General features: G+C 36.5%; 1 protein-coding gene across 1 annotated transcript in view; it reads left to right on the top strand.

Moving 5' to 3' along the window:
* The window catches only part of LOC127630830 (growth hormone receptor-like), a 47,138-nt gene extending 27,866 nt beyond the window's left edge, over window positions 1-19,272 (top strand). The window contains exons 3-9 of the mRNA XM_052108640.1: window positions 11,561-11,693; window positions 12,007-12,176; window positions 12,665-12,843; window positions 15,320-15,473; window positions 15,599-15,689; window positions 16,754-16,823; window positions 17,797-19,272. Of these exons, the coding sequence (XP_051964600.1) occupies window positions 11,561-11,693; window positions 12,007-12,176; window positions 12,665-12,843; window positions 15,320-15,473; window positions 15,599-15,689; window positions 16,754-16,823; window positions 17,797-18,699 (1,700 nt within the window). The 3' untranslated portion in view covers window positions 18,700-19,272. The remainder of the gene's footprint in view (window positions 1-11,560; window positions 11,694-12,006; window positions 12,177-12,664; window positions 12,844-15,319; window positions 15,474-15,598; window positions 15,690-16,753; window positions 16,824-17,796) is intronic.
* The last annotated feature ends 5,789 nt before the right edge of the window (window positions 19,273-25,061 follow it).

The following is a 25,061-nucleotide window of genomic DNA, read 5'->3' on the forward strand; positions in this document are numbered from 1 at the left end:
TGGGCCAAAATTCCAGCAACTTATTGTGAGAAGCTTGTGGAAGGCTTCCCAAAAAATTTGACCAAAGTTAAACAATTTAAAGGTAATGCTACCAAATACTAACAAAGTTTATGTAAACTTCTGACCCACTGGGAATGTGATAAAAGAAATAAAAGCTGAAATAAATAATTCTCTCTACTATTATTCTGACATTTCACATTGTTAAAATAGTGATCTTAACTGACCTAAAACAGGGAATGTTTTCTACGATTTAATGTCATGTGACGTCAACTGTAATTGTGTATTTTGGTATTTTGGCCTTGTTTCAAACTATTTACTTTAGAGAGCAGAATCAGACTGGCCATATAATCTCTACAATGTAAGTAATATGTGCTTATAGTACTGTTGTATAAAAGCAATATCTCGCTTCTAACATTCACGATTGGACTGTTGTAATGAATATTAGCATTGCCGTCATAAACAGTCTTGTGCGTGTTATGGCTCTTGGCTAGCTGAATTACCAGAAATAAAACTCTTGTTCTTGAAACATCTTGCATGTTTGTAATTTTTAAGCATTTTAATTGTTACTGCAGATGACCCTGAAAGGATGGATTGCTCTGAGAGAGTATTTCTTCCCTTGGGACATAACTTGGAAAGCAAATCCTTTGCACGGTTTCAGAAACAAAATGTCTGGTCACTGGCCCCACCTATTTTTACCATCACAGGGAAAATATGGCTCTTGCACATAGGCCACCTACACATTAGAGAAAGCTCTGATGGAGTGTTGGAATGGATATGGATAGGAATGCGTAAGATTCATTTTGAGGAGATGGAAAGGCTCAAAGTGGTTCAAATCAAGCTGGAATACAACACCCTTTCCCCTCTACAACCTTGCGATATTCCAGCCCCATTTTAATCAATGGATTGTCTGAAGCAACATAACCTTGACAGGTGCCCATATACCTCAACATTTTGTTAACTTTATGTTTTGGGTACATTCTCTGATTACATGTGAGGTGAATTGTCATTCTTGTTATCTTCATGGAATGTAATTTATTACTTGTATTTTGCAGTAAATAGTGATCCACTGTAGTTACGGTTGTGCAGTGTGCAGTGGCTTTTCTAAAATACGCTCATTAGTTGGTGTGTGTGTGTGTGTGTGTGTGTGTGTGTGTGTGTGTGTGTGTAATTGGTAATTATTTTTTAAGGAAAAAATGTATTACAATTATATAATCACTGCTGTCATTTTGTGTGCCCATTAATTGGCTTGTTTATTAACAATGTGTCTGCAAGCCTGGTGACCTCACTGTAGCTGAGGCAAAATTTAATTAAATGAAAAATAAAATAAGCAGGAATAAAAAAACTCTTGATTTTAAGTGTTTCTGGTAACAACAGCAACAGAAAAAACAACCCTTTTATTATCATTTACTTTTCCTTGAAGAAAAAAAGAACTCGATTTAATAATCTAATAACCTCATTGTAAAATACATTCCTCAGTTGGATCTTAGTCACGGTCAACATCAAATGAGGTTATTCTAATGAAAATAACATTCTAGAGCTATTAACAGTCTGCTTACATAAGATTTTTCAACCATGACCATTTAATTTAATGAGGGGTATCAGCTTTCTGTGTTCTTTCATAATTCAGACAATTCTGGAGCAAATAAAATAAGGAATAATTAGGAAGTTTGAGCTTCTTTTAGGTACTGTATTTGCAAAATGAGTGAAGACGGTTAATATTTGACTGTTTGTTCACAGTAACAGCACAGTTCTGTTCATTTGTAATTTAATTTCTGTTGAAAACACATTGGTCAGAGTGCTCCCAGAGGCAATTACTGTCAACAGTAACAACAAGCTGTGTTTCTGTGAACAATGCTTGAAGTATGTTTAATCATGATGTTCTGTTTTTCCATGATAACGGCTCGGAATCCCTGTATGTTATTTAAATGTCTCTCAATAACATGTTTTGTTAAAATGTTTCAAATTAATCAATATGCTAATGACATAAAATGTCCTCAGTCTGTTTTTGTTATGTGTTGACAGTGTTTTTCCATCTGCTTTATATTTCCTTGATGACTTTCTTTTACCATCACATTTCAAACATGTAAGAAGTAAATCTAAATTGTTTGTCTTTGTTGTAAGATTTCCTTACCGGCCCATTTGACGCTGGAGGCGATTTGGGGGCTCCAATGGGTTCGGATCTGCCGGGAAATCCCCCATGGGCTGCTCATTCCCCAGTATGCTCGTTTGCTCCTGTCCAGTTCTGGGATGAGACAGGCAGCTCGCCTTAAGTGCTAGTCTAATGTCTCTTTCGGCTTGTGAGTTGGATGAGATTTTGATCGCTGCATCGGAGAGTGCCTTGATGATGTTGGACGCTGAGGACTCGACTGGGCTAGCACCTTCGGGTGTGCCTGCTCAGTCTGAGGCCGACACGGAGCTGACCTCCACACTTGACTGGGCAAGTGGGTGGAACCCTCCACCCACCCCTGAGCTTTCGTGGGGGACACCTTTTGCTGTCCGTACCCAATCACTCAGCCCGTCTGCTCTCACTACCCTCGATAGCGGGGCGGCAGAGGGTTATGCCACGATTCCTCAGGTGGATAAGGCAGTTGCGGTGCACTTGGTCGAGATGAGGGATGTGGACAAGGCACGCTTCTTGAATGCGGCCATCTCCCAGGTCGGCCTTTTCAGCAACACCATCGAAGACTTCACCCAGCAGTTCTCGGCATTGAAAAAACAGACAGAGGTGATACAGCACACCTTCCCCCAGCATGGCACAAGAGTGCATACCCTGTCTGCTTGCTGAGGGCATCCCCCTGCAGCGGCAAAAGCCCAGGTGACTCCGCCAAAGCCCAGTCCTCGGCCAAGGCGACCATACTTTTTAAGTTTGGTAATGCAAGACAGCTGGCCGTGGCGCCTTTGCGCTCCATGAGGTGAAGATGTTCGCTCTCTCCCCAATGCGAGTTCATGTATCTTGAACCCTGGACGTCCTTCCTCCCTAGCCCTCTGGCTCATGAATTCGGCGGAGGAAGTTGTAGTCAGACCAGTATGTGTGCTAACATGCCCTGTACTGGGGTAAGTGCTCCGCAGGTTCTGGTTACCCCGTGAGCCTCCTGTGATGTATCTTCCGCACTACGGTCTCCCTATCATTAGAACTGCGTCTCCCTTGGGCAGAGCCCTCTTTACCCGCCACTGCTTCTATTCCATGTGTGGCTTTGACCCCAAGTGATGTATTTGCCACATTTTAACCTCCCCCTCAGGGCAGGATGTGGTCTACGCAGGGTAGGGCAGGATGTGGTCTACGCAGGGTAGACCACTTTTCCCCCTGAAAGAATAGGATAGGATAAGAAACCTTCCCCGGTGCATATAATGAGTGTTAAAAGGCCCCAGCCGTATAACGAAATACTCTGTGGAGAGAAAACATAGAGAGAAAAGGCCACCGCTGGCACAGCCTGCTCCCATGCTAGTTATGTCTATATAGCCTGCTTGCGCCTGCATCGGCAGTTCACATAACACAGTTCAGCTGTTGTGGCGTTTTGTTTAAGGACCACTAGTGTCACTACATCGACACAACATTGAGTGAGTGACAGAAGGGGAAAGTCACGATTTGTATCTTCATTCCCTGTTGGAGGGCACTTAAAAATTTAAACAGCTAGAACATACAATGTCAAGTTTGGTGGTGAAGGTGCAAAACACCGGTAACAGCAATATGATTAAAGACACAAATGCTCAATAAAAAGTATTATTTATAATATTAACAAGAATTAAACAATATTTCCAACAATAAATGTAGTTCTTTGTCTGATCTGTAGGAGTTTGCTCATGATAAGTAGGTGTGGGTTTATAGTAATTTTTACAACAGCTTCAAACATGGCTTGTCCAATCAGAATTCAGATCTGGAACTATCATTTGTATTATCAGACTTAATTAATGACACCTCCGATTTCAACTATTTCTTACATAACTATACTGTATGTAAAATGTGATAGATACACACATGGCATCTGAATGGCACAAAGTAGTAACAGTATACACACAGAAGCTCTCCAGCTGTTACATACAGTGGATATTAAAAGTCTACACACCCCTGTTAAAATGCCAGGTTTTTGTGATGTAAAAGAACGAGACAAAGATAAATCATGTCAGAACTTGTTCCACTTTTAATGTGACCTATAATGTGAACGATTAAATTGAAAAACAAACTGAAATCATTGTGGGGGGAAAAAAGAAAATTAAAAACCTTACAATAACCTGGTTGCATATGTGTGCACACCCTCTAATATCTGGGGATGTGGCTGTGTTCAGAATTAACCAATCACAAACAAACTCATGTTAAATAGATGTCATTACACACCTGCCATCATTTAAAGTGACTCTGATTAATCACAAATAAAGTTCAGCTGTTCTAGTAGGATTTTCCTGACATTTTCTTAGTTGCATCTCAGAGCAAAAGCCATGGTCCGCAGAGAGCTTCCAAAGCATCAGAGGGATCTCATTGTTGAAAGATATCAGTCAGGAGAAGGGTACAAAAGAATTTCCAAAGCATTAAAATATACCGTGGAACACAGTGAAGACAGTCATCATCAAGTGAAGAAAATATTGCACAACAGAGACATTACCAAGAACTGGACGTCCCTCCAAAATTGATGAAAATACAAGAAGAAAACTGGTCAAGGAGGCTTCCAAGAGGCCTACAGCAACCTTAAAGGAACTGCAGGAATTTCTGGCAAGTACTGGCTGTGTGCTACATTTGACAACAATCTCCCGTATTCTTCATATGAATGGGCTATGGGGTAGGATGGCAAGACGGAAGCCTTTTCTTACAAAGAAAAACATCCAAGCCCGGCTGAAGTTTGCAAAAACAAACATCAAGTCTCCCAAAAGCATGTGGGAAAATGTGTTATGGTCTGATGAAACCAAGGTTGAACTTTTTGGCCATAATTCCAAAAGGTATGTTTGGTGCAAAAACAACACTGCACATCACCCAAAGAACACCATACCCACAGTGAAGCATGGTGGTGGGAGCATCATGCTTTGGGGCTGTTTTTCTTCAGCTGGAACCGGGGCCTTAGTCAGGGTGGAGGGAATTATGAACCGTTCCAAATACCAGACAGTTTTGCCACAAAACCTTCAGGTGTCCGTTAGAAAGCTGAAGATGAAGAGGAAGTTCACCTTTCAGCATGACAACGACCCAAAGCACACATCCAAATCCACAAAAGCATGGCTTCACCAGAAGAAGATTAACGTTTTGGAAGCTTCAGTGAAGTGAGCACTTTCTAATTGTGCTATTAAACTTCACCTATTGCCTTCCTTTTTGCAAATGAACTGGAAAAAATGGTTCATGAGCCTAACAGCTCGTAACCCTAAACCAATCAAGACGTGCTGCACAGTTACTGATAACAGTGCTTTTTCAAATGAGTTATTACAATCCATCAAGACGGCTTAATTGGAACAAAAAAAAAAAGAGAGACCTATTTATTCATAAGTTTGCAGCTTTCTGCAGTGGAAAATATTTGCTGGTATCCTAGTTGCCAGTGGTCTGCCTTTGGGGGGAGTTAAGTAAATCATGTTTTTCATTTGCGGGAAAACAATACCCATATGAGCTGTAGCTTTATTTAAGTTTCCATGCTGGTGGTTTGTGTATTAGCAACTACAAGTTCCTTTATTATTTATAGGTACTTGAAAAAGAGGGAAAAAATTAAACTTCATCTACTAAATCACATATTATGCTAAATAAATATCAAAGTTAAAATTGAGGAATAAACTTATCTCATGCTTTTTCCTTTTAATTTCTTGGCCTATTTTATGTTTGTAGATATAATTGTATAATATCTGCATCACTAGCGTCACCAAATGAAATAGCAAAAATTATAACTGTTTTCAAGCTGGATTCCTGAACACCCCTGTATGCTATTGGTAGGATCAACAGATAGTCCCGCCCAAACTCGCACCATTGGTTGAGCCAGTGTCTGTGTCAGGCTGGTTTGACACTCAAACACAGCAATGTTTTGATTGCACCACAGAACAAGTTTTACACATTTTGAGTACATTTATTATAATGGTTTTAATCTTTCAAATGGCTTATTTGTGTTTGTATATTAAAGTGGGATAGGTAAGATAATGTTAAAGGGAAAAAAACATCACTTTAAGTGTAGTACAATTATAAACTACAAGGAATAATAGCTCAGTAACGGATCCAGATCATTCATGCCTGCACAAACACAAACAGAGATTAGTATTACACAACATTGCCAAAATTCTGAATGATAGATGATCCCTTTTTTGCATAAGTACTTGGGTTCAAAAGCTTCAATTCAAAGTTCAAATTGCTTGCACAAAAACATCCTAATTCACAGTTTGGAAAGTTATCAGAACGTTTAAGTGTTTAAGCACCCCGAATACCACATGAAATATATCATTTGCCATTTATTATGATATGATCGGACAGGATGAGAAAAATAAGTTAATATTACACTGTCTGCAGGCTCAGAAATATTTTGGATTGCAAAAGAGCCATTAGTTTATTTCACAATCATACCTCTTGCATAATCAGGTTATTGACAATAGTATATGGATTGGCACACTATTGGTGTATCAGAATATATACAATTTATTTCAGTAGTTCTTGGAGTAGTAGTATTTTTTTACTTATTTCTTTAAATCTGGTTTGTCAATTGCATAAAAAGATTATCCCGCTGTGACTTATAACACAGTTGAAACTGGTCCCTGCTTTTGCAACATATTTAAAAGTCATTTCTATGCCCTTGAGTCATGCTGTTTTTTTGCCCCCTTTCCAGCACAAAACCAAACATTGACCTGGAACAATTTAGTGGTGATCATGATCTTATCTGCTCTGTCTGCCAGGTCTTTCTTCAGTGGCCCATATTTCATCTGTTCATCTCAGACCTAATCAGAACCATGGCAGGCACTTTTTATTGTGCATGCTGGAATTTCAAGGGGAGGGAGCTGCAATAACAGAGTTTTGGGAATCAGAGAGCGAGGGAGCTCTGGACACTGGGAAGAATGTTATAGAACAGCTTCACTAACCTCATTTTAATCTGAAAGATTGGTTTAATATCATAGCCAGGTTCTTTTAGAATCATTACGTATTTGTATTCAGCAGTTACTGTTCGGATCTTTTTTTTACCCTTTTGACATTTCTTATTAAAACATTTAATGGTTTCCTTCATCAGAGCTGTACAAGTCTCAGGGACTTTTCCTCCACTTGGACTTGATTTTATTAGTCTTAATGATTGCAATACTTGTACTGTTCTGGTTTAAATTTGACCCACCATAAGAAATTAATGGGTGAGATTAGAACACAGAGAATTGTTTTTTTATTTGTCAAATAAAATCAATCAATCAGCCTCAATGCAGAACCACACCTACACAGAAATGATCAGGAGAGACTCTAGCAAATCCACAACACAGAACACACACACACACACACACACACACTTGCACAAATACATTAATTTGTGACTCTATAATGCAGAGCATTATTTTAATTTCTGTCTAATAATAATCAGCAACAATGCAGCACAGATCAAATGTATCGAAATATCAAAGTCTGTTTGTTCACAAATTGTGTTATCACTGTTCATTGCTGTTCATATCTGTTTATTGCTGTTTGTTTTATTGACATTTTTATACTTTTACTCTGTTATTGCATTTTGATGTTTGATATCTGAATAATTAAGATAAAATAATCTTAATAAGCATAATGTAGCATTATTGAAAAAACAGAAACTTTTGTTTTGAAGTACTTTTTACATAACTATACAGTATATACTGTATGTAATATGTAATAGATACAAATATGATGTCTCACTGATTTTTTTCAAGTGGTTTAAAAAAAGCTAAATTTGGACAAATAAGAGTTTTTGGTTATGTTTAAGTATATATCCAAAGTCATAACTTGTGAAATACATCTCGAAACCAAGTTTGTTTCAACATTTTATTACAGAGACTAAGACCATCTAAATTAATGGATTACTAAAGACCCCCTGCTGGCTTTTATGTGTTGTCATGTCATATCATGTACCTTTTTCTCCAGATGCCTGTAAATGCTCCAAAAGTCTGATACAATCTCATATTTCTTAATTTGTCAGATTAATGAAGTTTGTTTTTACAGAAGTTAAATTTATTTTATAAAAACAAATGTATAATGAAATATAAAAAATCAATCTAATTTGGTCTAAATATGATCATATTCTAAATTAAATGCAAAGGATTAATATGATGGATTTATTTAAATTAATTTCCTTTACAAAAAAAAATCTATTCACTATATAATAACAACATTAAAAAGGTGTCTGTCTGTAATGAACAGTAACCAAGAGTTAAGTGAATGCGTACAAACATGTTGATGCTCCAAAAGCATAAAAGTAATCCATACGACTCAAGTTGTTAAATGTATATCTTCAGAAGCAATATGATAAGTGTGGTTAAGAAACATATAACAATTTGTCTTTTTTCATATTTGGGTGAACTATTTTGGGTGAAAGAAGCATTTGTTTATGATTTATGATTGTAATGTTAAAGGTGATAATTTTTCGAAATTAAAGTACTAACTCTATCTATTCTAACCTAATGTGCAGAGACAACTATAAGTGATTCAATTCTCCAAAAGTGTAATGGTTCTAGCGCTATCAAAACATTGCTCTGTTTGTTTTAGCATCCAGTCTGACACAGCAACTTTGGCAATGGCGGGAGTTACAAGTGCTTGCTTGGGAAACCTATTTAAAAATAATCAGGTTTTGAAATTAACATCTGTCAACCCGCAAATGCAAATAGAAATCAGCAGTGGCGTGTTACTCTGTCGCTCTTACTAGCCACCTTGGCGGGTGGCATGTTCAAAGTTTTTCCTGCCTTGAAAATTCCATGAATTTGTGATGACTCGGGCCACTGCCAAAGCAAATTTAATTGTATTCATAAGCATCAATTATGCATCTCATAACATGCATATCACTTGCGTGATTCAGTCGGGTTCACTCGATTTCTCAGCAGCCGGCAAAGACCACAAAACTTATGTGACCCAAATTAATTCTACAGGGAACGTTATAGTAAAAAAGCGCTATATGGAGGAAGTCAAACCTCTTAAACTGCTGACAGACCCTACATTCCTACATTACAAACAGCACTGATGAGGTAAAGCAAGAGGAGACAAATACACAACATCAGTTTTTAAAATACACATCATCCTTACTAAAATGTTTTTTACTGCAGTAACACTAACTGGTATCTGGTATAGATTCAAATTAAACGATTTGGGTAAATCTATTAGAACTGTGAACTGTGTAGATAAATGTTTGAATGTGTTTAGGTTATTAATTTTTTCTTAACAAATACTATAGCTTATTTATTTAACATTTTATAGCTATCTACATTAACCTAACCACAGAACCACATTGGTCTTACCTGTTGTAATTGCCTTATCATTAAAAATGCCACTGTTAAACAATGGTAGAACACTGGTTAAAAAGTACAGTTTAGAATGAAGGGGTTTAAACTTCCATGAATTATGGACAAATTATTAACAAAGTTTTCCTCCTGTTCTATCCTACTCCTGTTCTAACTGGCGACTTAAATCATTAAGCCTGGTTCTGCTAAACTAATATCATAAAAAAAAATTAAAAATGTCCAAACAAATGGAAGCAATTAGAGTCTACAGTTACCTTTATCACTTTTAGTGGGGTGTGGGATTTTGGCTAGTGATAATGCTGTGTGGCTAGTGACTTTAGAATACTGCTGGCCACAATGGCCGGTGAGCCAGAAAGTTCATTTCAAACTTTAAAAACAAACATTATTTTTGCAGTTCCTTTTGGTGATGCTAGGTGGCACAGAAATGACACACTTCCGTTTTAAGAACAATGAGCCTTATTCTTGAAACACGAGACTTTCGACACTAAACACAACATTTCTGCGTAAATAAGGCCCAATTATTAGATACTACTCACTTTTTGTTTAGTTTAGAATGTTCACCAAACCTTACAAGCAAGGTTTGGGTTTGCTTTCATGTGTATATTTGTGTCCTGAATGCATGTTTGTATACAATTTACTGAGTTTGCCGCTGACAATCCTTTCCCAGCAAGATGAGACCCACATTTTTGCACTGCTCAGCAATTGTGGGACAAGAGGAAATGCATCTTGTTGTCACTAGTGGAGGGTTGAATGAGACAGGGGAAATATGGGTGTGTGGGTGGAGGGATTCTCAGGAGAATCATTGCTTCAATGTAAATTAGATTTTTTATCAGCCCTCTCTATTCCCAAAGCTTGCATTAACTTAAGCTATATTTACTTCCACAGGTACAGTTCAAGAGGGGATCAAATGATGCTCTAATCTCTACATGATGTCATAGAAAATCTTGATACCAAGCTGATTTTGAGCCACATGCTAGCTCGACTGATTTATACTGCCGTTAGTATAGGAGCTGAGAAATAGAGGGCGAGAAATCAATTGCACCCTCCAAGTCTTATTTATGGCTGCGCAAAAGCAGAGAACGGCAGGAACTGCTGGAAAACTTGGCACAAGAGGAGCTCAGTTGCAGAGGACACAGCTGAGAATGTGCCAGGATATAATATGCATACCTATATATAATAATAAGCACTTGTTATTCATCGTGTCATATGTGAGAATAGTGTCACTGAAAGGCTTGAGATAGTTATTCATAGAAAATGAAAACCATTATTTATTTAGGTGCTAATTTATGGTAATAAATGAATATGAATATATTGAAAGTAGAGTATGTTGGAGTGGAAACAGAGTGCAGAGCCAAGTTGCATGATTTCACCTGGAGCAAGGAGCAGCTTTTTTTTTGTATAATTGGAGCGTCTCTGTTTTCTCTAATTCCAGGATGACTTCTTAACAAGCATAAAACATGCTACAGGCTAATGTTAGTGTTCCACAACATGAAACTTTTCTTAAAGTATTATTTAGTTATATATATATATATATATATATATATATATATACCCCTTCCAATCAACCCGCATCTCAGAATAGCATTCTGAGATTATATTCTTCTCACCACAATTGTACAGAGCAGTTATCTGAGTTACCGTAGACTTTACCGCAGTCTGGCAATTCTCTGTTGTCCTTTTTCATCAACATGCCTTGCATTTGTGTACACAGAAATACTCAAACCAGCCCTTCTGGCACCAACAATCATCCACGCGATAATCTAGGAGCTTCAGTTAATGTTCACATCAACCATGAGAACTGGGAAAAAAATATTATCTCGGTGATTTGGACTGTGGCATGATTGTTGGTGCCAGATGAGCTGGTTTGTAACTGCTGATGTCCTGGATATAAACAAATGGTTTAAATTAGATTTATTTAAATATTTAAAATAAAGAAATATTTAAATAATAAATAAATAAAATTTGCTTCGTTTTTACGTTACTTTGCCATTTACCAAACTTGATTATTTAAAATTTGCGAATTGCTGTTGCTCCATTCCATTTACATACCCAGATTGGAACACCTCATTTTACCTGATTACCTTTATGTCATACTATATCTTTTACTGTGCATTGATTTTAATAGGCTGCTTAATTTTCTCTTCCCTCTTTGCATCAGATCCATCCAGAGGTCCACATTTCACCGGCTGCCGATCCAGAGAGCAGGAGACCTTCCGCTGTTGGTGGAGCGCTGGGACCTTTCAGAACCTCACTGAGCCTGGAGCCCTCCGGGTCTTCTATCAGACCAAAAAGTAAGAGACAAAACATCACTACAGACACCAATTACCTTTTAAAAGGCCGGAGAGGATACAGTTAATTTCATAATCATAAATTGTCCCTCCTACTATGCAGGCATTGTAATGTGTCAAACCCTCTTTAGTATCTTTTCAGCCAGTTAGATTGCGTGGCTGGACCTAACTGTTGTATAACTGCATCAAGTTATTAAATAGTGATTCATGTTGCTAGATAGTGAATCAAATTACTGTTAGAATGTGCTTTACATTACATAATATTTGTGTGTCGTTTTTACTACATGTAATGATTTAATTATATATTGGCATCAAGTGCCCTCTCTAGTGAGTGGCAGGAGTGTCCTGACTACACGTCCACCGTGGAGAACGAGTGCTACTTCAACAAGACATTCACACACATCTGGACCTCCTACTGCGTCCAGCTGCGCTCAGTCCCTCAGAATATAACCTATGATGAGGACTGCTTTACAGTGGAAAACATAGGTAAGCTGGGCAAAAACCAAGCGTGAAGTGGTTAATAAGTGTGAAATTGACTTATGTAAGCTTACATACAGTAAAAGAAAGTGTCTCTGTTAAATTAATAGTTCACCCAAAAATGGAAATTCTGTCATCATATACTCGCCATTATGTTGTTTCCAAATTACTTTCTTCCATGGAACAAAAAAAAGAAATGTTTGGCAGAATGTTAGTCTCAGTCATGATTCACTTTCGTTGCATCTTCTCTTTTTCCATACGATGAAAGTGAATGGTGACTGAGGCTGTTTTGTTTTTAACATCTCTTTTTGTGTTCCACAAAAGAAATAAAGTCATATGGGTTTGGAACAACATGAGGGTGGGTACATTTTTATTTTGAGTGAACTATCCCTTTGATTCAGTCATGCATTGTTGCATATTTCAAATTTGTAATTTGTTAACATTTAGATTACGATGCCATTTGATCATAGTAGCCTACTATCTTTTGACTTCCCCAGTGCATCCTGACCCACCAATTGGGCTGAACTGGACTCTACTGAACATCAGTCGCTCCGGGTTGCACTTTGATGTTCTTGTGCGTTGGGCTCCGCCTCCATCCGCAGATGTGCAGATGGGATGGATGAGCCTTGTGTACCAGGTTCAGTACCAAGTCAGGAACATATCCCATTGGGAGATGGTAAGTTTCAAGAAGAACTCACTGGAGAATAAATAGGAAGGATGGTTTATTGTAACCTTGATTAATAGTCCAAACTCACAAGTAGTTATTCTAAAAATGGCACTTAAAGGATTAGTTCACCCAAAATGGCAAATAATAATTTACTTATCCTTATTTTGTTCCAAACTAAAATAGGACTTTCGTTCTTCTTTTGAACTCAAAAGAGGAATTTTTGAAGAATGTTCTGGGCACTCTTTTCTCTTAATAAAAGTTCATTGGACTGGGGCTATCAAGCTCCAAAATGACATAAAAACTTCATAAATGTATCATAAAGGTGGTCCATATGATTTATGTACTATATTCCAAGTCTTCTGAAGCCATATGATAGCTTTTTGTGAGAAACAGACTGATATTTAAGTTGTTGTTCACTGATAATCTTCCCCTCCACTGCAGATCTTAAATGAAATTAAGCACCATTTTTGTAGTACAAATAATTGTAGTAGTTTATTTGTAGTGTCACGTTTTCCTTGTTGTCCGCCCCGTGTTTCACTGTCTGTGTACAAACTACATTTCCCATGGTTCCCGGCCCTCATCACCACTGCCACAGTGTTATTGTCTGCACCTGAATATCGTTTGTTATCCTCCTGTGTCACTGTATTTAACCCCATTTGTTTCTCCATTCCCCTGTCGGTCTTTGATGTATATGGACGCCTATTATCCGTGCTCTCTGTCTGGTTTATTCCCCGGTTACCCCTTCTGTAAGCCTTCCGTGTTTTGTTAACCCTTTGTTTGCCTTCCGTGTTTTGTTTTACCTTTTCCCATCGTGGATGTTTCCTTTGTTTGTATTTTTTCGTGTTGCCTTTTTATTTAATAAATTATCGCTGCAAGTAGATCCTCGTCCCGTGTCTGCCTTCACCGTCAATCGTGACATGTAGTTCATTTTGGAGCTTGATAGCCTCAGTACCAATTTACTTTCATTAAATGGAAGAGGAAAAAAAGCAGCCTTGATATTCTCCCAAAATGCACGTTTGTGTTCTACTGAGGAGTGAACAACACTTGGGAAAGTAAATGATAATTCAGTAGTTCACAAGTTAATGTAATTCTGCAATGAGGATTGTGTAAATGTGTTTGGCTCCTGTCCCTGGTGGAAGGCTCAAGACTCGAGAATTTATCCAAGCTTGAATAGTACACTTAAAAATTAAAACATTAGCAAAACACACATCAAAGTCTTACAACTACTAACAATTTCCAAGACATCAGTAAATCACAAGAATTAGGCAATATCATCATTTCAGTAAATACCAGACAACTATTCCATTTCAAAATGAGTCTTCATTGTCATCAATGGACAGAAAAGAGTATAAACCCACTGTGGTGTTTTTCCAGCTGTTTAGCTGTCTTGGTGGACTTCCAGGCATTGCGGTGGAGAACACACTTTAGAGATGTTCTTTCTGTTTTATTTGTTTATTGTATTGACTGAGAAACATAAGTTTGGATTGGAGACACATTATGAGCTAGTATTCATCTACCCTTTCTAAAATGATTGCCTATCCAGCGACCACTGTTAGATGTGCTCTCTAATTCAGACTAGCTTCTGTAGGAGTTTTGCATCTTACAAGATCTTCATGAGCCCTCTCATATTACACTACCCATCAGCCACATTCCCCCGGCCTGCTCAGCGGTCCTACCCAAACTGAGCAAGACAAGCAAACCACACTGAGCCACATGTTAAATCAGTGCTGCATGTTGGCAGGCCTGAATAGATCAGAGGGGAGTGATTCGCTGTTATAGTTCATTCCTGTATCCCTTCTGCTGCGGTCTCAAACATGCACATTTCTGGTGTTCCCCATGAGAGTTTTACAGTTATAAAACTTTTAGGGTTATTTATAGTGATATTCTGGACAGTTTATAATTTTGTAGGTTTAAATACTGGAACTAGAAGACTAGAACAAAAAAATCAATTCTGCAAAAGATACATTTTTGAGCAAGTGTGTAGTTCTTTTTACATATTCGTTTGTATCTCTGAGTAAAAATAAAATTGGTGGATCGCAAGTTCCTCACAACTCAAAAATGAGTGGCAAAAATGTAATTAACAATAAATTAAAATAATAGCTATTATAACTTTGACACACTGATCAAAATCTATAAGAGTCCCATTGATTTTCATGGAAATCATATGAGCATAAATTTGACCATTCTGTCTACTGCCTAATGTAGTATGTTAATCATTTTGGTCCAGATTGCTGGACCTATGCATTTGTTGGCAATGTTTATACATTTCAATATATGATTTGAATGACACTTTTGTTAACCTTTGCATGATAAACCATTCTATTTCCTTGTTGGGTCACCACTTGTTGTACAAAATCGTAACCCTGACAGAAAACCAGTTTAGAACCATGATGATAGACCACAAATGCCAGTTTATTGCACAATAATCCCTGGTTTGCTCTTATTTGTTCTTGTCCTGTTTACTTTTCCTCCTCTTTTATTGCAGCTGGAACTGGAAAGTGGCACACAGCAGTCTATCTATGGCCTGCACACTGACAAACAGTACGAAGTTCGAGTGCGTTGCAAGATGTCAGCCTTTGATAACTTTGGTGAATTCAGTGACAGCATCATTGTGCGTGTAGCACAGATACCAAGCAAAGGTGAGCTGGTGCCAAGACATTGACCTGTTATGCAAAGAGAAACCATATGTCTGACTGAACCATCATGAATCAATTAAGCCAATTGCTCTGGGTAAGGAAATACCACTTGTTTTCTCTTAACACAGAATCCTTGTTCCCAACAACATTGGTGTTGATTTTTGGAGTGGTAGGGGTGCTGATCCTTCTTGTCCTTTTAATCTTCTCCCAGCAGCAGAGGTAAGAGAGGCTCAGGGAGTATTGTGACTGCTTTTTTTCATCACCTTTAAGGGAAAGTTCACCCAAAAAATGAAAATTCTGTCGTCATTTGCTCACTTTCTAATCCGTATGATCTCTTTCTTCTGTGGAGCACATGAGAAGATGTTATAAAATATTTTGATGCTGCTGTTTTTCCATATAATAAAAGTAAATGGTAACTAAAGTTGTCAGTCCTTAACATTATGCACCTGGTTTAGTGTTCCACCAAAAGGCAACACTTTACAATGATGTTCTGATTATTAACTTAAGTTAATGCATTAGGTAACATGAACTAACAATGAACAATAATTATGTGTATTAAGTATTTATTAATCTTGGTTAATTTGTATTAATATAAATACAATGTGTTCTTTGATAGTTCATGTTAGTTCATTCTGCATAAACTAATGTTAACTTGCCCAACTTAAAAAAAAAATTGTTTATGTTACAATTAACATTTACCCAGATTGATAAGTGCTTAAAAGTATTGTTCATCGTTAGGTCATGTTAACTAATTGAGTTAATGAATTCAAACTAATTGTAAAGTGGAGGAAACAAAGTTAAACAGCTTTGGAACGACCTATTCATCAGTAAATATTGACTCATTTTTGGGTGAATTAAACCTTTAAGGATGACTCTCACAAAGAAATGTCTAGGTCATATTTCGGGCAAAAATCGAAAGGAAAAAAATGTATTTTTAATTAAAAAAATACATTTTTTTAATAAAAACATAATAAACATAATAAACCAATAAATAGCCTATTGTAGGACCATTACATTTTTACATTAAATGTCATAAATAATAAATAGCCTATTTTAGGACCATTCAAATTTTACATTGGGACATTGTTTTATTTTTATGCACATAGGTGACAATTTTGCACATTTAACTTATATTACTGACATCCACTAATTGTCAGTAGTGGGATAATGAAATTTAAGGGTTTTCAGTAATATGACATGCCTTGCTCTCACAAAAGAACCCCCGGATAGATTTAGAATTGTATTGGAATGCATTTAATACAATTTGCTAATTTTTTTTACAGGTTGATGGTGATCTTTTTACCACCTATTCCCGCACCTAAAATTAAGGGCATTGACCCAGAGTTGCTAAAGGTAATTTTACATAAAACATTAAACTTTTCAGTGAAACATTAATGGTTGTATGTATTTTCTTTGGTAAGTACAGATTAATTCTAATGAACAAAATGCAGGCAACTTGTTCATTATTTTGTGGTCTGGTTGAGATAATGCACTTTTCTTGCTATTGTAATTAATTATAATAAAATAATATGTGCAGCATGGACATTATACAATTGGTTATTAATATGGTAGGAACTACGTTTTAAAGTGAATGACAAAAATATTAAACCTTGCATGCAGCACATGATAAAATGCATTGCAAAAATATTCTACATAACAATGAGAGTTGCCTCCATAAATGAGTGCGTTATGCATAGTCTTACATAAGCATCATTGAAAGTGCTGCATTATAAAATTAAACTGAAAGACTGTGAGCTTCTGTACACAGCAGCAGAGGCATGAAATGTTGCTGAGTGAGATGGTTGTGAAAAGGTCATAGTTGTTGACATATTTTGGCCATGCTCCCTTAATTTTGTTTTTAATTTTGCCAGAAAGCATCAGGATTGTTAATTGAACAAACCTCATACTCCATTTTTAGAGCACCGTGTAAGCATTAAACAATTAAACCTAAGAACAATCTAGAATAAACACACTTATGCCCACATGGAATGTGCATATTTTTCAAAGCTGCTGTGTAATTTCAATTTTCAGCTTTCTCCTATCCCAGCTTAAAATACAGACACAACTAAAAGTCATTCATAGGTTGATTCCCCTAAAAAGTGTAAACACTATCTCTTTTACACTTTCAATATGACTGTTTGAGTGGACCAACACAGCAACATAAATTCAACCAGGGGTGTGATTTTTGGAGTAAGGTTTTCTGTTTACCGAAAAATGGAATACAGGGGAAGTGCTTAGAAAAGAAAAGTTATTATTTTTTAAATGCTTTTTGGTGCTGCTAATGAAATACTAATAAAGTCAAATATGTTCTCTTCTTCACGGACAGAATGGAAAGCTTGACCAGCTAAATTCCTTGCTGAGCAGCCAGGATATGTACAAGCCTGACTTGTACCATCAAGACCCATGGGTGGAGTTCATCCAACTAGACCTGGATGACCCTGCTGGGAAGAACGAGAGTTGTGATACACAGCATCTGCTGGGCTTGTCCCACTCTGGCTCCTCTCACGTCCTCCATTTCAAAAGCAACAATGATTTGGATCATGCCAGCTGCTACAACCCAGAAATCCCAGACACTGAGGACTTGCAAACTGCATCCCTGCTGCATGGTCATTCTGGTCGGGGCGAGCACCGTCCTCTGGTCTCTAGGAGCAGCTCGTCCACCCCTAGTCTTCAGCAGACATCTGAAGGGGTGGAGACACCCATTCAAACACAACCCACTGTCCCAAGCTGGGTTAATATGGACTTTTACGCCCTAGTAAGTGATTTCACACCTGGAGGCGGAGTGGTGCTCTCGCCCGGACAACTGAACATCTCTCCAGAGAAGAAGAAAGAGGAAGAGGTGAAGAAGAAAGAGGAAGAAGACATGAAGAAAATGGAGAAGTTCCAGCTTCTTTCCGATGGAGCTTACACCTCAGCCGCTGATGTGCCCTCCAGCCCTGCTCCTGAGCAAGGATACCAAGCATTCCCACCCCAGGCTGTTGAGGGGAATCTCGGCTGGAATGGAGAGTACTTGGCTTCTCCCAGTGAGTCCCAAACACCGGATCTTCTGCCTGAAGCTCCACCAGTATCAGACTATACTGTAGTGCATGAGGTGGACGCCCAGCACAGTCTGCTCCTGAATCCCTCTGCCCCACAGCCAGCGGTCTGCTCATACAGCCCAAACAAACACCTCCCAGCCATGCCCATGGGTTACCTTACCCCAGAGCTCCTGAGCAATCTGATCCCATGAAAATTGCCCCTCTGCAGGGAGTAGAAAGAAATTAGTTGGTGATCTTGTTCTACCTTTTTTACTGCTGGAAAACAAAGTTGCTTGATGGCGAAACATGGGATAGAAATTCCGTCACTGTTTTGGTGGAATTCTGCAAATGTTTTGATTTATGGGTTTTTTCTGCTGTAGGTTACATTGCGGACAGAGGTGAAAGTGTTTCTCATCTAGTAGCGTTTATTAAAGGGATAGTATACAAATTTGGTCATCATTTACTCTCCCTCATGTTGTTCCAAACTCTGTATGACTTTCTTTCTTCAGTGGGACACAAAAGATGTTAGTTTTCAATTTCTTTCATACATACAATAAAAGTGAGTGATGACTGAGACTGTCCTTCTGTCATTTCTATTTTGTGTTTCACGAAAGAAAAAAGTCTTAAAGGTTTGGAAAGACATGAGGGTGAGTAAATTATGACAGAATTGTCATATTCATGTAGTAGTGCCAGAAAGGGATCTCAGTGAGAGAGTTTAAAAGTGTTATGAATTTAAAATCAGAAATATCGGCTGGTTCCATAAAAAAAAAAAAAAATAAATAAAACTGAAATATGCTTGCTTTCTCCATCAGAGAGAAATGTAAAAAGCTTGTTTATCTTGTTAAACTGATACAGCTGTAGAGCTACTGTGGCATTTGGGATTAAATCGATTTTTGCACGATTTAGATGAGATCAAATCAAACATATCTTTAGATAAAATTGTTTATACACAGGTGAAAGATTCAGCAACCCCATATACTTATATATAGAATTTGTAGAAAAAGTGTACAAAAAAAAATATTTTATTTGCATCATATTAAGGGTGCTCAAACAAGTTCCGGCCAAGTGGACAAATGATGCCTCAACCAGATATGAGTCATCCCTGCACAGCACAATATTTTTCTCAGACACGAGTCTCTGCACAGCCTTGATCTTGTTACTGGAAAATGCTTTCCCAGATTTATGGGAGCCATTTTTAACACTACATCGACCCTTCAGATATTATCCTTTGCCATAGCCAGATTGGTTAACCCTGCAATCTCTCAAACTTTTTCAATATGCATCAAGGAAACACAAATGTGTGGGTTAGATGTGAACATTAGCATCTTTTGCAAATAATGAAAAAAGTGTTTGTAATGATATTAACTTTCTGTGTTAGAGTGTTAAAGTGACAGTTTACCCAACATTTTTAATTCTGTCATCATTTACTCACCCTGATGTTATTTAAAACCTGTATGGCTTTGTTTCTTCAGTGGAAACTCAAAAGGTTTATTTCCACCCATTGAAAGTGAATGGTGACTGAGGCTATCATTTACTGAGGCTAACATCTCCTTTTATGTTCTACCGAAGAAAGAACTTGAATGTGGAACAACATGAGGGTGAGTAAATTATGACAAAATTTTCATTTATGGTAAACTATACCTTTATATAGATAGGTTTTTTCTATTTGTCTTGAAGACTATTGTTCTGTTTGTTCAAAGAGCGTGCAAATAACTCTTTATTTGTATCAATATATCCAGGGAAAATAATGAAATTTCAAAGTGCTTGTAGATGCTAGCCTTAGCTGTGCAATGAAAACTGTATGGCAGATTTACTTATATGTTGCCTTTGTAAATGTATCAGTTTTATATTGATGAAAACAGTTCTCTTACACTATAAATCTATACATACCGTACATTTGCAATGGGAGTTACATTGTGGAAAGCTGGGAAGTGACAAAGTTTTTGTATTCATTTTACTGAACTAGGATTATAAAATTGCCAAATGTAGCTTTAATTCTTGCCTGGACAATTAGTTCAATGACCTCGACCCAAAAGAAAAGAAAAAAACAGAATTCTTTTTGGCACCACAGCCTACACATGGGGGAAAGCTGCTATTAACTAGAGTTTGTTTTATGAAATCATGCATTAATATAAGGAATAATAACTGGAGAGTAAAAAACACTATTATTTTTATTTTAAATCATAGACTGTTATAATTCTATTTTTCTCATTAACATTATTCACATATTACAAGCCAAGCTGATTGATATATCACAAATGTAATTCCATGCTGTTAAAAAGTTTGTACAAAAAAAGAGTTTTGCTTGTTACATTGTATAGATAAGTTTATTTTGAGTGCTTTTGTCAATGTTTTACATGTTCTCTGTTTTTAGAGAAACACAATGGATGTAAATGAGGGTGAAGAAGGAACAAACTTAATTGGTCCTGGGCAGTGTTGGGTGTAATGCATTACTGATTAATTAATTAATGTAATTAAATTAGTTTTTCATTGAAAATAGTAAAGTAAGGGATTACTCTTAATTTTTCAGTTTTACAGGTACTTCTGATGTAATTGTGTTAAATACGGTATAGAATATAGAACAATTCTTTATAAAACAATAGTGAATTTAAAATAGAATTTTAACGCCTAATGTTAAAATGTATGTTTTCTCATTTAATGCTGCCCCCTTAAATTATTTGCCAGTTCATTAATAATTTATTTGATTTTATATGATATATTTGAATTAATCCAAATAACTATTTCCTGTCTGTCCTTGTATTTTTCATCTGGTCGAAGTTGATCAGGGTTTTAAAAAGTAATTAGTAATAAGTAATGCAATTACTTTTCAGACAGAGTAATTAGTACAGTAATCTAATTACACTGTTGAAGATTTTTTTAGAGTAATTTACACAACACTGGTCCTGGGTATGCCTATGATGCTTGAATACTGGGTCCTACCTTGTTTTAGGTGTCTGTTGTAGCTACAGTGCCTTCCAAAATTGTACACAACACTTTTTAAAACATTTTTAAATTTCTTACAGGCCCAGAGAGTATTCAGACTTCAGGGTACACAAACCTTTACACAAAGATTCACCCTTAAAGGAATATTTCACCCCAAAATTATTATTCTCTCATCATTTACTCACCCTTATGTCCTCTCAAAGTCACATGACTTTCTTTTAGATTTTAATAGAGATATGACATCTTGTTATCTATGCAATGCAAGTGAATGGTGACCAAAGTTTTAAGCTCCACAAACTACTCCACTCCAGTGGTTTAATCCATGTCTTCTGAAACTGTCTAATCCATTTTGGGTGAGAACAGACCAAAATGTATCCCTTTTTTCACTTTTCAGCTTGCTGTTACTGTTTCTTTGCACCATCATGATTTCAAGCTTGTAAGGAGACTGCTGATGTCAAGATTTATGGTGAAAAACAAGTTATATTTTGTTCTGTTCTCACCCAAAATTGATTGGATCAGTTCAGGAGACATGGATTAAACCACTGGAGTCTTATGGATTACTTTTATGCTACCTTTTTGTCCTATTTGGAGATTGAAATTTGGTCATCATTCACTTGCATAGTATGGACAAACAGACATCATATCTCCATTAAAATATCTTCTTTTGTGTTCCACAGAAGAAAGAAAGGCATACTATTTTGAGACGACATAAGGGTGAGTAAATGATTAGAGAATAATTTTTGGGTGAACTATACCTTTAAATATCCCAGTGAAATGGCTAAACAAGTTTTCTTTACTGTGCTAACATATTTACTACTTAAACAGGAAGTTTGGGTGGGACATATATGATGGAATCATTCTCATGTTTTTAAATAGCCAATAAGCTTTAGTTACGTCACCGCCATGAACTATGATTTGCTACTTGCTAGTCGGTTGCAGTTGGTATTAGAGGAGGGACATTCTCACTCTATTTGAATGGACACAAATCTGTGTAGTGCAGTATGAGTCATCAGTATTTTTGGTTCCATTCTGGTCTCCAAAATGTAAAAGTGTAGCTTTTTTTGTTATTTAAAAAAACTGCTGAATGTTAATTTTGTCAACTTTTATGAGTACGCTAACGTAGAGATGGCTTCCAAGCTTGTAGATATGGACTAAAAGCTACAAAATTCACTTTAATTCTAGGTTGCGGATGGTAACTGAAGTTTTTGGCTCTCTGAAATGTGCTATTTACAGACATTGCAGAATATTCTCTGTAGACGTTCTGCCAGATCTGTACAGATGCCATGTGCAAAACCTGCTTGTTAAGGGCAGACTTTGTGGTCAGATTTTCCTTAGTATTTGAAAGGTCTAAAATGTGCTGGTTTTTTTTAGACTGCACATAGGGTAGGATTTGCTTTAGTTTAAGCTGACGCTCCACACATTAGATATGGATTAACTTTATCATCTCAAATTCACAATATAGTTTGCTTCCGTAAACTTTTTTTATATTTCTTTTGGAGGGCAATGTATTATATGTGTTTTCATAATAACAGCTCAGGCCAATCAAGTGCTATTGTTTGATTTAATCATTTATTTTTACTGCTAACTGTGTGTTCTATTGTTCTGCAATAGAATGAAGTAGGATTATTTTATAAATGTAATGCTAAGCCTTCATTATTGTGCAAACACGCAGGTACGCCTAAGACAAATGGGACCAAATACTTAGAACAATTAGCAAGAATGATGCTTAAGCTGGCATTGGAGATACATTGTGATGTTTAGAGGAAAAACAATTTTGTTTGGTGCAGTTTGCTTTAAAGGAGAAAGTAAGATTGTTCTTAGTTTGAACTTGAGTTGGAAAAAGTACATATATATATATATATATATATATATATATATATATATATATATATATATATATATATATATATACATGTAGTACTGTGCAAAAGTATTAGGCACTTGTGAAAAACTTGCAATGTGAGGATTTAAAAAATAATAATGACATAAATAGTTTTCATAAATCAATTAAGTCAAATGCAAAATGAATGTTTGAGAGCCTAAAATGTATATTTCCAGTTATGTATATGTATAATTTGCAGATATAAATAACCATCTTAAGACAAATGTTTTTGTGAAAAATCTTATGTGCCTAAGACTTTTGCACAGTATTGTGCGTGCGTGTGTATATATATATATATATATATATGAAAAGGTTTATAATATAGATTTTTTTTAAGGTAAACCACTTTGACCCCACATCAGCCCACACTAAATGTACCGCCACACAAACAGAACAGGACATAAATAAGCTATATCAGTAATGTGTAGAGAAGGTGTAATGACGGTAATTCATGTTAGAGTACGCGTGCGTCTCTGTTCAGAAATATTTAACTGTTTCACTTGTGATGTGACAAGTCCTGCGCTGACGTTTATTATGTGTATATACAACAAATAGTGGGCCTATACATGTTGTATTCAATCCTAACACTGTGGTAAGCAATGTGCCATTCTTTTATATCAAACAATATTGCCTTACTGGGGAATATAAAGTATTATGCAACTCTTCTGCTGCTGCCATTGCTGTGAAACCAGCATGTTTATGTTTTAATGGAAATGTCTTAAGCTCTCATGATATGTGGTGTACGATATGCATAGCTTATGTTGTTATGTACCTCTACAGAGCTCCAGCTGCTGTTTCAATATTTCCTTTTCTCTTTCTCTTTCCTCCTTATGTAGCATTTTTATATGAATCTCTCTCTTTTGCAAAAATTCGTAAAATGCACACATAACAGTGAAATGCCTGTCTGTACATGCAAGATGAAAAGTGTAAAACTTACAGACATACTACATATTCTGTATGATCAGTCACAGATGTAGTTTTGGAGCATACTGTTTTCTGCCAATTTTTCATCAAATGAGGGGTTTGACCTATGGATGCACACAGCTAATATTATTAGTTTATAAAATAACTATTCAGGTTTGTTATTTGAACAATTTGTATGGTTTGCTATTGGAATTGAATTCATCATACCTCAAATGAACAACAATTTTCAGCATTTGCTTTGTTCTGTTATTTGTTCTTCAATTTAATAAAGATAGCTTCGAACAAGTCTGATTTTCTGTGGCCTTATGCTTATGCTTAACGATGTGGATAGAGTTAATCGAATCTCAGCAAGAGTTCAATTTATTTATTGCTCTGGTTGTATGTGTGAGTGCATGAGGATTAGCTGTGAGAGAGCTGATGAAAATTAATGTTTCAGCTTTTCAAGCATAATTTTCCATAAGGTGAGTACAGACTGATATAATACATGAACAGAAATAAACCTGAATACAAAATCTATGTGGAGCAATAACAAATAAACCCTTTAGCATGTTTTTATTATACACCAAGTACATGAAGGTGGTAATAAAATATACTGTGTATAAATACAATTTGTGTATATGCAGTATCTCACATAAGTGAGTACACCCCTCACATTTTTGTAAATATTTGATTATATCTTTTCATGTGACAACACTGAAGAAATGACACTTTGCTACAATGTAAAGTAGTGAGTGTACAGCTTGTGTAACAGTGTAAATTTGCTGTCCCCTCAAAATAACTCAACACACAGCCATTAATGTCTAAACCGCTGGCAACAAAAGTGAG

This window comes from Xyrauchen texanus, chromosome 37 (assembly GCF_025860055.1).
Source record: "Xyrauchen texanus isolate HMW12.3.18 chromosome 37, RBS_HiC_50CHRs, whole genome shotgun sequence".
NCBI classification, from domain to species: domain Eukaryota; kingdom Metazoa; phylum Chordata; class Actinopteri; order Cypriniformes; family Catostomidae; genus Xyrauchen; species Xyrauchen texanus.